At 40.6% G+C, this 13,093-nt stretch overlaps 1 protein-coding gene across 1 annotated transcript in view; it reads left to right on the forward strand.

Annotated features, from left to right (window-relative positions):
- The window catches only part of ATP6V1C1 (ATPase H+ transporting V1 subunit C1), a 53,876-nt gene that overhangs the window by 15,978 nt on the left and 24,805 nt on the right, over positions 1–13,093 (forward strand). Inside the window, exons 2-3 of the mRNA XM_003256081.4 lie at positions 3,973–4,143; positions 5,523–5,590. Of these exons, the coding sequence (XP_003256129.1) occupies positions 4,012–4,143; positions 5,523–5,590 (200 nt within the window). The 5' untranslated portion in view covers positions 3,973–4,011. The remainder of the gene's footprint in view (positions 1–3,972; positions 4,144–5,522; positions 5,591–13,093) is intronic.

The following is a 13,093-nucleotide window of genomic DNA, read 5'->3' on the forward strand; positions in this document are numbered from 1 at the left end:
GATTTTATTACCTGCCATTTTTGGGGGAGAGGAGGTATAAAAATGTATCATTTGATATACTAACAGAAAACCACTTGCATAAAATTATTATAATAAAATCTCAATTTTCCAGAAACCACGATCACTTAGAAGATCTGGATTACTAAAAGAGATTTAAAGATGCTACTAGATTTTCTAATAACTGAAAATGTTAAAGTTCAAGATAGTTTGTGCTAAAAAAGCTAGATTTGCTAAGTGCAAGAGTATTAACTGGAAGAAACCAGCGATAGGTGGTGATGTGATCCAGGTGTTGCAAAGAACAGAGACAGGATGACAAGAAGGCAGGAGATAGGTCCACAAGATTTCAGCAGGGATTTATTTTTAAAAGCAACTTCTTGAGATAAGTTCTGGAGTTAGTACAGGTGTAGCCTGAGCTCCCGCACTTGCAACATTATGCAGTTAGCTTGTTGAACATATTGACCCCCCAAATACTTTTTTAAATTTATTTTTTAAAAATAAAAATAATTAAAAAGAATAGAGACAGGGTCTCGCTATGTTGACCAGGCTGATCTTGAACTCCAGAGCTCAAGTGATCCTCCTGCCTCAGGATCCAAAAATACTTTTAAATAAATCCCAAACTCTAAAAGCATTGTCTGCAATGTATTATACTTGGTCATAAGAAGATATAAACAGACTAGTAAGCATTTCTACTAGGTGTAAAACAAAAAGGTTGTACTTTGAGGATTAATTTGGTATCTAGATTGTTCTCTGAATATCCATTTTAAAGTTCACTAAAATTTTATTTTTAATAAATATGCCATACAATGTTATATTTTAACTTGTAAATTAAATACATTCTTGTAAAAATTTTAAAAATATTTAGTTTTGAAGTATTTCAGATATACAGAAAAATGTTAAATATTGCCAATTAATGTCATCCATGCAGATTTAGCAAGTATTAACATCTTGCTCTATTTGCCTGATTTTTTAAATGAAATCTTACATACAAAACTAAAGCTCCTTTCTCCTATGCATATTTTAGTATTTTCTGTAAGTATATATAACTCTGAACAATATATACTATTATGTGTTTTTCAGTTGTGGAAATAGAAACTCTTACTCTGCTGGCAGGAACTTAAGTTGGTAGGGGCCTTGGAGAACAATTTGGCAATACCCAAAAGAGTTGGCAGTGGTTTGTGTCAGTTGTCTCATGCTGCACAACAAACTACCCCAAACTTAGTGGCTTAAAACAGTGATTTCTTATTTCTCCTAATTTTGTGAGTTGCTGGGGTAGTCCCTCTGCTTGTTTTGCCTGGACTCATTGATGCAGCTGCATTCAGCTGGGAGACTGGCTGGGCTGGAGGGCTCAGAATGGCCTCAGTCACATGTCTGGTGGTTCATGCTGGTTGTTGGTTCTCTACATGTGGCCTTATCACTTGCAATAGGCTAGACTGGCTTCCTTATGTGGTAGTCTGAGGGCAGTGGTCCAAGATGCAAGGCCTCTTGAGGTCTGAGCCCTGAACTCGCATAATGTGGCTTCCATGCGTTTTGTTGGTCAAACCAAGTCACAAGGCCAGCTCCACCTTTTGATGGAAGGAGTGGCAAAGTCACACTGCATAGGAGCATGGAAAGACATGTCGCCTCCATCTTTGAGGACATATCCTGTAATTCAGCTATTTTACTTTTATCTATCCCAGAGAAAATCTTTCACAGATAGAGAGACATGTACACATTGTTCACAGCAGAATTGTTTATAATAGCAAAAAAGTAAAAACAATTTAAGTCATTCCAGGAAGGAGCAGATAATAAATTTTAGTTTATTCATATAATGGAATACCATATATCAATTAAAATTAATGATCACTGGATGATTCTAAAAATAGGTTGAATGAAAAAATCAGATTGGAAAAGAATATTGTAGTATAACAGCCTTAAAGTTCAGTATTTGAAGTTTCTTGGGTAGGCTAATGAAGATTTTGCTTTTGCTTCTGTTTTGAAATCAAAACTTATCTTTGGATGGCCTCATTGGAGCATGGTGCTCATGAGTAGCTTCCATCCTTGGATGGCCAGTTGAGCTGTGCTGTTCTCTGACCAGACTGGCTGTCACTAAAAAGCTTGTGTTTAGCTTGTCGGCCATTTGGGAAAGTGTAGCACTTTCATTTGAGAAGGTGTAGGTAGAGCTGATAAAGGTTTAACTTCATCAGTAATGTTAGAAAAGTCCACATACAGTACAGTTTCTTTTTTAAAATTTTTTTTCTAGAATATAGTTTCTTAACATTCATTTAATACCACCGTCTACATCTGTACCGGGTTTAACCTCCATTTCTTATCTGTAAATGGGAAGCATGATATTTACCTCATAGAGGTGTTGGGAAAATGAATTGAGATAATAATGCATTTAGAGCAGTACCTTTTATATGGTAGATCCTCTATAAACAGTAGTTAGAAAAATTAACAAGTATATAGGATGGCATCTATGTTAAGTTCACTTTCAATGGTATTGTAGTGAGTAGGTAGCATTGATTACCTACTCATAGGTATTTTAAGTAGGTACTTTAATTAAATTTTAGGACTATAATTATGAAAGTCCATTATGATTAACTATAATACTTTACATTTTAAAGGAAATTTACGTTTATAAACTCTTCACATTAATTATCTGATTTTGTTCTCAGGACAACTTTGTAAGATAGTTATGCTCAATTTAGAGACATTGAATATTAGTTTCAGGAGAGGTTAAATAAGCAGTGTTAGCAGAAAGCTTATGTTGGTTCTCATGAAGGCAGATTAAAATGGAAATAATGATACCATAATACTTTGATTTTTATCATTTGTGTTTATGTGCTTTACAAACTACCTAGATTCTGAATAGATTTGTCTCTGTACTTTTTTCCCCCTTCTGTGTGTGTGGGAAGGGGAAGGAGGAGGAGGAGGAAAAGAGATTATAGAAGCGGGTTAGGTGAATCTTAATGGGACTCTTTGGAAAGGGAGATCTGCAGCCTGCCTCTCAGATCCAAAAATTTTATATTAACGCCACCCTCTCAGCTCCCTATATTTTAAAATAGGCAAGCAGATTGGCAAGATGTTTTTTTTTTTTTTTTTCAGATTTGTAAATGTTCGATGGCAACTAAGTCTATGCGTCAAAGATTTGAGGAGATTTCTCTAGGTTGACTATGGATTAGAATTAACCACCAAATTTACTAGCCATTTAGGATTTGCTAAGCCAATGTGACAAATTTATTTGGTGACTTCTGTTTATAAATGCATTGATTCAATTAAATTCTTTCTCCAAGATAAAATGCTTTGTTTTTTTTTTCTTTTTTTAAATTTCCTATTTTGGTTGTATGCTTTAAAAGTTTGAGATAGGTTGGGTGTGGTGGATCACTTGAGGCCAGGAGTTTAAGACCAGCCTGGCCAACATGGCAAAAACCTGTCTTTACTAAAAATACAAAAATTAGCTGGGCGTGATGGTGCATGGCTGTAATCCCAGCTACTCAGGAGGCTGAGGAACAAAAATTGCTTGAACCTGGGAGGCGGAGGTTGCAGTGAGCTGAGACTGTACCACTGTACTCCAGCCTGGGCGACAGAGTGAGACACTGTCTCAAAAAAAAAAAAAAAAAAAAAAGTTTATGATAAACCTATAAATTTGTAACTCTCCAGCTTTGTTGGTTGAAGGAAACTATTGGTGGCTGGTATTTGGGGTAATCTCACTTCTTGGCTAACTCCCATTAAGGATGTTTTATAATGAAAAAAACTAAGTACTTCACATATTAGGTTTTTATCACCTCACTTTCCTAGTATCATAAATAAATCATTTTTTCACCATTTGTATAGATTTACTTCGAGGTAGGTAAATTTCACTTTGCTTGAGATCCTATGCCAATATTAGATTAGTTTTGAAACAGGTTATGTGTTATAACTTCTCCTATGATTCTGAAACACTTTAGAAACAAATGATTTTAAATGTATTTTTTTGTTTGTTTTACATTTCAGAATCTCTCTTGATTTTTGAGGAAATAGCAAGTAACAAACATGACTGAGTTCTGGCTTATATCTGCTCCTGGGGAGAAAACCTGTCAGCAAACATGGGAGAAATTGCATGCGGCAACTTCAAAGAACAATAATCTTGCTGTCACTTCCAAGTTCAATATTCCTGACTTAAAGGTGAAGCTGCATTGTGCAAAATTGCATATGAGTTCATCATCCAGGGGAGGGCCAGTTCTCTCTTTTAGTGGAAATGAGATACCCAGGTTCCTTCCAAAGAAAACCTCCTCTCCAGCCGTTGGCATGATTTAAAATGTGTCTTTGAAATTTTAGAAGTAAACTACCAAATTGAAATAATGTCTCTCTACTTAGGCTTTTTGTGCTCTTCTAAATTGCAGTGAAAAATCTTATGAAAAAATCTTATGAAAATGTTTGATGTGTTACACTCACAAATACGATTTTCGGAAATTAAAACTCTTAGTAATATATATTCTTAAATATCATAGTGAAGTTTTTGTTAGTAAATTTATATTATGCTGATTCTTACATTGTAAATATGTTACCGTGGCACCTACTTAATCATACTTGGCAAATCTAACCCAGTTATTTAATCTGATTAATCTATGTAAGATTTCACTCTATCAAAGATCAGTCATCTAGCAGCCTCAAAGTGAAGCAGGTGTCCAGTAATCAGTTGATGGAACGTTTGTAAAGAATGGAAAAGATCACGATACTGACATTTTGCTGGTTAACTGAATGAGGGAGTCGTAGGCAGCATTCATTTAATAAATATTTAAAATGACTGATTCATGATGGGGCATGGTGGCTCACACCTGTAAACCCAGCACTTTGGGAGGCTGAGGCAGGCGGATCACCTGAGGTCAGGAGTTTGAGACCAGCATGGCCAACATGGTGAAACCCAGTCTCTACTAAAAATACAAAAATTAGCCAGGTGTGTTGGTGGGCGCCTGTAATCCCAGCTACTTGGGAGACTGAGGCAAGAGAATCGCTTGAATCTGGGAGGCGGAGGTTGCAGTGAGCCAAGATCATACCACTGCACTCCAGCCTGGGTGACAGAGCAAGACTCCATCTCAAAAATATAAATAATAAGTACAATAAAATGACCGATTTTTAATATTTTTGGAGTTACGGATACCTTGAGACAAGACGTTTCCTCCAAAACGTACTCACTTAATGCACAGTTTTGCATGCAAATTTAATTACAGACCCTCTAGTGCACATCCGTGGACCTCCTACTTAAGAGCCTGTGTTGTAAACTAAGACTTCAAATGATCCAGTGTCGTTGAATGGTACAAGCACAGACCTGTCTTTGAGGAGTCTTCAAGTCTTAAGTGGTGCTTGTGCCCGTGAATTAAAGGATTATCTTGTACACATAAATAGCTTGGAAATGTCTGGCAAACATCTTTTAACTATACTTACATGTTATGAAATAAAATAGGGAGAATTTAAGATTCGTGAGAACTTTAAGTCAAGATGTATCATCTTGTTTTTTTTAAAAAAGGATGCCACCTAAATAACAGAATATATTTTCCTTTTAGGTTGGCACGTTGGATGTCTTGGTTGGCTTGTCAGATGAACTGGCTAAACTGGATGCATTTGTAGAAGGGTAATGTACTTACATGCATGGAGTAGAGCAAAATGGGAGACACTATTATCAGGCTTCGTGGACATTGGGTTTATTATCACATGTATACTCTGCTTATTGGAATGGTTTCAGAAAACGACTTTTTTCCCTTTGTATATCAATTTTATGAAGGTACAATTTACGTAAAATGCACCTGTTTGAAATATGAAAATGCTGATTCTCTTTTTACTATCTTTAATGGGATATAGTTTACATGCCATGCATTTCACCTATTTCAGGTGTACAGTTCAATGATTCTTAGTGTATTCAGACTTGTGTAACCATTGCCACAATCAGTTTTAAATATTTCATCATCCTCTATTCCTGTTCCCAATAGCAGTCACTTACTGTCCCCACCACCCACAAATTGTTCTGCCACTATAGATTTGCTTGGTCTGGACATTTCTTGTAAATGGAATACAATACATGGTCTTTTGTGACTGTCTTCTTTTGCTTAGCATAATGTTTTGAAGTTTATCCAAGCTGTTGCATGTATCAATATTTCATTTCTTTTTATTACTAACTAATATTCCACCATATATGTATACACACATATCACATTAATCCACTCATCAGTTGATGGGCTTTTATTTTATTTCCACTTTTTGGCTTATAAGAATAATGCTGCTGTGCATATTTGTGTACAAGTTTGTGTTCTTAAATGTTTTCATTTTTCTTGGGTACGTACCTAAGAGTGGAATTTCTGGGTCATATGGTAACTCTATGCTTTGCTTTTTGAGGAACTGACAAACTGTTTCCCAGAGTGGCTGCACCGTGTGATATTCCCGCCAGCAGTGCATGAAGATTCTCATTTCTCTACGTCCTTGCCAGCGCTTATTATTATTTTTATTATTTGTCTTTTTGATTATAGCCATCCCAGGGGGTATGAGATAATATCTCTTTTTTTTTTTTTTGAGATGAAGTCTCGCTTTGTCACCCAGGCTGGAGTGCAGTGGCACGACCTCGGCTCACTGCAACCTCCACCTTCTGGGTTCAAGCAATTCTCCTCCCTCAGCCTCCTGAGTTGCTGGGATTACAGGCGCCTGCCACCACACCCAGCTAATTTTTTTTTGTATTTTTAGTAGAGATGGGATTTCACCATGTTGGTCAGGCTGTTCTCAAACCCCTGACCTCATGATCCACCCACCTTGGCCTCCCAGAGTGCTGGGATTACAGGCGTGAGCCACCGCGCCCAGCTGGTAATATCTCATTTTTAAAAATTTGCGTTTCCCTGTTGGCTGATGTGATGTGTTGAGTATCTTTTCATGTGGTTTTTTTGCCATTTGTTTTTCTTCCTTGGAGAAATGTCTGTTCAGATCCTTTGCCCATTTTTAATTGGCTAGCCTTTTTATTATTGAATTGTAGGAGTTCTTTATACAGAATATGCAAGATATAAATCCCCTATCAGATATAACTTGCAAATATTTTCTCCTGTTCTGTGAGTTGTCTTCATTTTCTTTTTTTTTTTTCTTGAGACAGAGTCTCACTCTGTTGCCCAGGCTGGAATGCAGTGGGAAGATCTCGGCTCACTTCAGCCTCTGCCTCTTGGGTTCCAACGATTCTCCTGCCTCAGCCTCCCGAGTAGCTGAGATTACAGGTCCCTGCCACAATGCACAGCTAATTTTTGTATTTTTAATAGAGGTGGGGTTTCACCATGTTGGACAGGCTGGTCTCTAACTCTTGACATGATGCATGTGCCTCAGCCTCCCAAAGTGCTGGGATTACAGGCGTGAGCCACCGTGCCTGGCCATGTCTTCATTCTCTTGATTGTATCTGTGAAGCACAAAAGTTTTAAATTTTGATAAAGTCCAATTTATTTTTTTCTTTTGTTGCTTGTGTTTTTGGCATCATATCTAAGACACCATTGTCTAATCCAGGGTTGTAGCATTTTTTGTCTATGTTTTCTTCTAAGAGATTTATAGTTTTAGCTTTCACATTGAGGTCTTTGATTCATTTTGAGTTAAGTTTTATGTATGTTGTGAGGTAAGGGTCCAACTTGATTCTTTCGGATGTGAATATCTGGTTGTCCCAGCACGATTTGTTGAAAAGACTGTTTTTTCCCCTTTGAATTGTCCTGGCACCCTTACTGAAAATCAATTGAACATAAATATGAGGGTTTATTTCTGGACTCTCAGTTCTGTTTCATTGATCTATGTTTCTCTCCTATGCCAGTACCACATTGTCTTGATTATTGTAACTTCGTAGTAAGTTTTAAAATCAGAAAGTGTGAATTCTTTGACTTTTTTTTGTTTTCAAGATTGGCCATTCTGGGTTCTTTGTCTTTTTGTATGAATTTTAGGATCACAGTGTCAAATTTCTGCAAATAAGTCAGCTGGAATTTTGATGAGGATAGTGTTGAATCTATGTATCAGTTTGGGGAGTAGTATCATCCTAATATTATTGTCTTTATCCATGAACATGGGATGTTACTCCATTTATTTGAAGATGGTTGTGCTTTTGTCTTCAAAATTCAGTTGGAAGAGTTTTTCTAAATTGCAGTTTTTATTACTTTTGAAATTCAGGTACATGTGTATTTGAGCTGAAAATGGTTATAGGCTCTTTGATAACTGCATTTTGATTAGTTGGCAGAATCAGTCTACAGTTCCTTCAACTCTGGGTATACAAAGATTTTATTTTAGAGTTTAGGTACACAGGTGTAATTTGTAAAGTACAGAATTTGGAGACTCTCAGAAATCTATATTTGATTGAAGCTTTAAGGGAATAATAGCCTTGGATAGAATGGAATTTTTTCTTGAAATCTGTACAGAAGATTTTCTCATTTCTGCTGTTAAAATGCTTTTCTGAATTGATAGAACCACCTCAAAGTGACACTGTGGCAATAGAGACTGAGGTCAGGGTTACAGAGAGAGAGAGAGAGAGATCTTTTAACATAACACCATGTAGTGAGGAAGTAAACAGATGTAAGGATGTATTGATGTTCTTTAATATTAGAGTCAAGAAGGCCACTTAGCAGACAGTTTCACTGTACGTTAGTTAAGAGATAGTAAAAGCTCAGTTGGGACCAGACACCTGGCTGTTAGAATGGAAAGAGAAGATGAAAGGAAAAGCAATTTTTAGGATTATAATTCCATATGTTCATATACAGCAAATGATTATTATGAATTATTATAAATATAGTGAAAATAAGTATGATGCACTCAAAGCACTAACTGATGGAAAGAATAGTCTCTTGGTTCCTTGCTTACACATTTTTTTTTCTTTTTTTTTTATTAATTTTTTTTTGCACACAAAACAATAAACATTTTCTAAAAATACATACAAACAAAAAGATGCGTATCAAACATATTAGGAAGGTTGCACATGGGAAGACGGGGAATAGAAATGGGGAGTGGGAATTAAAGAGAATGAATGAGAGAGGGACTTTGTATGGATCAATCATAATAACTCAATCCTCTATTTGACAAAGAAGAAGGAGAAGGAAGAGGAAGAAAAAGAAACTGGGATAAAGGATCAGAAAGGGAGGAAAATAGAAAAAATTAGAGTATGACTCCAGGGTAGACCTGTTTTGTTGTCGCTGGGTTGGTTGGTTGGTTTGTCTGTTGTATTTTTCATATGTTTCGCCATGTTGGCCAGGCTGGTCTCGAACTCCTAGCCTGAAGTGATCAACCCGCCTCGGCCTCCCAGAGCGGGGACTACAGGCGTGAACCACCACGTCCAGTCCCCACATTGCTTGTGGCCTCCGTTGTAGACCTCCCGGACGGGGCGGTCGGGCAGAGGCACTCCCCACATCCCAGACGGGGCAGCCGGGCAGAGGCGCTCCTCACTTCCCAGACGGGGCGGCCGGGCAGAGGCGCTCCTCACTTCTTCCCAGACGGGGCGGCCAGGCAGAGGCGCTCCTCACTTCTTCCCAGACGGGGCGGCCGGGCAGAGGCGCTCCTCACTTCTTCCCAGACGGGGCGGCCGGGCAGAGGCGCTCCTCACTTCTTCCCAGACGGGGCGGCCGGGCAGAGGCGCTCCTCACTTCTTCCCAGACGGGGCGGCCGGGCAGAGACGCTCCTCACTTCCCAGACGATGGGTGGCCGGGCAGAGGCGCTCCTCACTTCCCAGACGGGGGGCCGGGCAGAGGCGCTCCTCACTTCCCAGACGGGGCAGCGGGGCAGAGGCGCTCCTCACTTCCCAGACTGGGCAGCCAGGCAGAGGCGCTCCTCACTTCTTCCCAGACGGGGCGGCCGGGCAGAGGCGCTCCTCACTTCCCAGACGATGGGTGGCCGGGCAGAGGCGCTCTCACTTCCCAGACGATGGGTGGCCGGGCAGAGGCGCTCCTCACTTCCCAGACGATGGGTGGCCGGGCAGAGGGGCTCCTCACTTCCCAGACGGGGCAGTGGGGCAGAGGCGCTCCTCACTTCCCAGATGGGGCAGCCGGGCAGAGGCGCTCCTCACTTCCCAGATGATAGGTGGCCGGGCAGAGGCGCTCCTCACTTCCCAGACGATGGGTGGCCGGGCAGAGGCACTCCTAACTTCCCAGATGGGGCAGCCGGGCAGAGAAGCTCCCCACCTCCCAGATGGGGCGGCGGCCGGGCAGGGGCTGCAATCCCAGCACCCTGGGAGGCCAAGGCAGGCGGCTGGGAGGCGGAGGCTGCAGCGAGCCAAGACCACGCCACCGCACTCCAGCCCGGGCAACACGGAGCACCGAGTGAGCGAGACTCCGTCTGCAGTCCCAGCACCTCGGGAGGCCAAGGTGGGCAGAGCACTCGGGGTCAGGAGCTGCAGACCAGCCTGGCCAACATGGCGAAACCACGCCTCCAGCCAAAGGAGAAAAAGCAGGCAGCGGTGGTGGCCCGCGCCATCAATCCCAGGCAGCCCGCGGGCCAGGAGTTGGAGGCAGGGGGTCTGCAGTGAGCCGAGTAGATTCCAGCCTGGGCCACTGAGAGAGAAAGAAAGAAACAAAGGAGGGAGGGAGGGAGGAAGGAAGGAAGGAGGCTGCTTACACATTTTTAATTAAGAAAAAAATGGGCCAGGCACGGTGGCTCACGCCTATAATCCCAGCACTTTGGGAGGCTGAGGTGGGCAGATCACGAGGTCAGGACATCGAGACCATCCTGGCTAACACAGTGAAACCCCATCTCTACTAAAAATACAAAAAATTAGCCAGACGTGGTGGTGGGCGCCTGTGGTCCCAGCTACTCGGGAGGCTGAGGCAGTAGAATGGTGTGACCTCGGGAGGCGGAGCTTGCAGTGAGCCGAGATAGCGCCACTACACTGCAGCCTGGTTGACAGAGCGTGACTCCGTCTCAAAAAAAAAAAAAAAAATGTGAGGGAACTTTTTTTTTTAGTTGTCATCCCTGGAGTGAGTCTTCCCTGAGGTCTCATCTACCTCATTATAGTTACAAGTTATGACAACCAAAGAGACACTGAGAAAGGAGGTCCCCGAGAATATAATTATTAACATTTATTTGTGCCCTTATTAGTCACCTTGATGGCTTTATAGTTCTTTATCTTTAAATTGTTAATGGGATGTCCTGAATATAATTTAAAGTTTGCTCAGATTTTACATTTTATTTATTTTTTTTTTAGAGACAGGGTCTTGGCGTCACCCATGCTAGAGTGCAGTGGTGCAGTCATAGCTCATTGCATCCTCAAATTCCTGGGCTCAAGCAGTCCTTTTACCTCAGTTTCCCGAGTAGCTAGGACTATAGGCTTGCACCACCACACCCAGCTAATTTTTTTATTTTTATTTTTGTGGACATGGGGTCTTGCCATGTTGCCCAGGCTGGTCTCAAACTCTTGGCCTCAAGCGATCCTCCAACCTCAGCCTCCCAAAGTGCTGAGATTTCAGGCATGAGTCACTGTGCCTAGCCAGCTCAGATTTTTTTAGGGAAGGAATCTGAAAAGTATTAAGGACAAATGTAGTTAGTTTGATGAGTAGAACTTAAAGTTACCTATGCAGTGTGTCAGCTGTTCTTTTCTGCATTATTCAACAAGCACATCTTCTTCAGTCCTCCTGAAAGATACGAGGAATTTAAAAATGATGTCGTTGTTAGACTTTGGTAGTATTGACAGATGATAGCTTAATGACTTAAATGCTCCAAATGTTAAAGGCCAAATATTGTAGAATATGGTATATGTGGTAAATCATAGTTTATACTTTCTTAAAAATGTAATCATTAGAGCAGATATTTTCAAGGTGACATTGTGTACATTGATACAGATCCTCTTGTAAATAGGCATAGGGAGATCTTGAAGTTCTGGGTTATGCGACGTTAAGTTTATAAATTTGACACCAGATGATTCTACACTCTGAAGTACTTCTATGGGTAAACATGCAACATTTTAGAATGTTCATAGCAAATGGTTCTGTCTACAAGATGCTTGCCAAAGTTTATGAGAATGATTTGTCCCTTTTGAAGGAATGGGTGAATTTTGGAGACAGGCAAGTATATGTATAAACCTCAAGTTAAACATGTTGAAGACTTAGGACTTACATCATTATTTCTGAAATTGTTCTGATTTTTAGGTTTGAGACCACTCAGCATAGGATTGTCATTTAAATTTAGCTCTTCTGTCACCTTTCCTGGCTCATATTGGCTCTTGTTTAAACTGTTAACAAGCCAGGCTTGTGGCTCACACCTGTAATCCCTCCTGCTTGAGGAGCCAAGGCAAGAGGAAAGCTTGAGCCCAGATGTTCAAAGCTGCAATGCACTGTGATTGCACCACTGCACTCCAACATGGGCAATAGAGTGAGACTCTCTCTTAAAAAAAAAATGCGCACACACACAATTTTTTTTAAGGAAAAAAAAACCGTTACAGGAATTTCTTAATTTGTCTTCCAGTTTCCCCTCCTAGCTGTTGAGCATGTAGTCATCAGAATACTTGTCTTGAGCCCTGTTTCGACTGTGTTACGTCCCTGTCTAGAGTGTGGCTTCAGAGGCTGTGTATCTGCAATCTGGCATCCCACTTTCCTAGCCTAAGCTCCCCTACTTCTCAGCCTGCTGCTCCCATCAGTCTAGACTTCTCACCATTCTCTGGATGCCTACTGCTTTTCCACCTCTTATCATGACTCATAATATGCCCCATGGCAACAATATGCTTTCTTCCCATGTAATCATCCTTGTAAAACCATTTCTGTCCTTCATCGCCCTACTCATGAGCCTTCGGGCTTTTTTGATTGCATAGCTGCAAGTGATCCCTTTTTCCTTTCTCTCTCTCTCTCTGCAACCTGGCAATCTCAGCTGGCACTGACCTCAGATTGCTTTATATTTAGTAATTTATATATTTTTGTATCTTTCCAATGAGATTTTAAGCAATGTGTGAAGGTAGTGATTTTGTCTTGTATGATTGTGAATCCCACCCAGGGCCTAGAGGCAGACATGGAATAAGGAAGAGAACGCTGGACAACGTGTTTCTAGTCACAGCTCTGCCATTAACTGGTCTCGTGACTTTGAATAAGCCACTTATTCTTTTATACCTCAGTGTCTTATAAATGAAAGAATTGACAAGGTCATATATAGGTGCCTTGGTTTAGGT

This window comes from Nomascus leucogenys, chromosome 16 (assembly GCF_006542625.1).
Source record: "Nomascus leucogenys isolate Asia chromosome 16, Asia_NLE_v1, whole genome shotgun sequence".
Lineage (NCBI taxonomy): Eukaryota > Metazoa > Chordata > Mammalia > Primates > Hylobatidae > Nomascus > Nomascus leucogenys.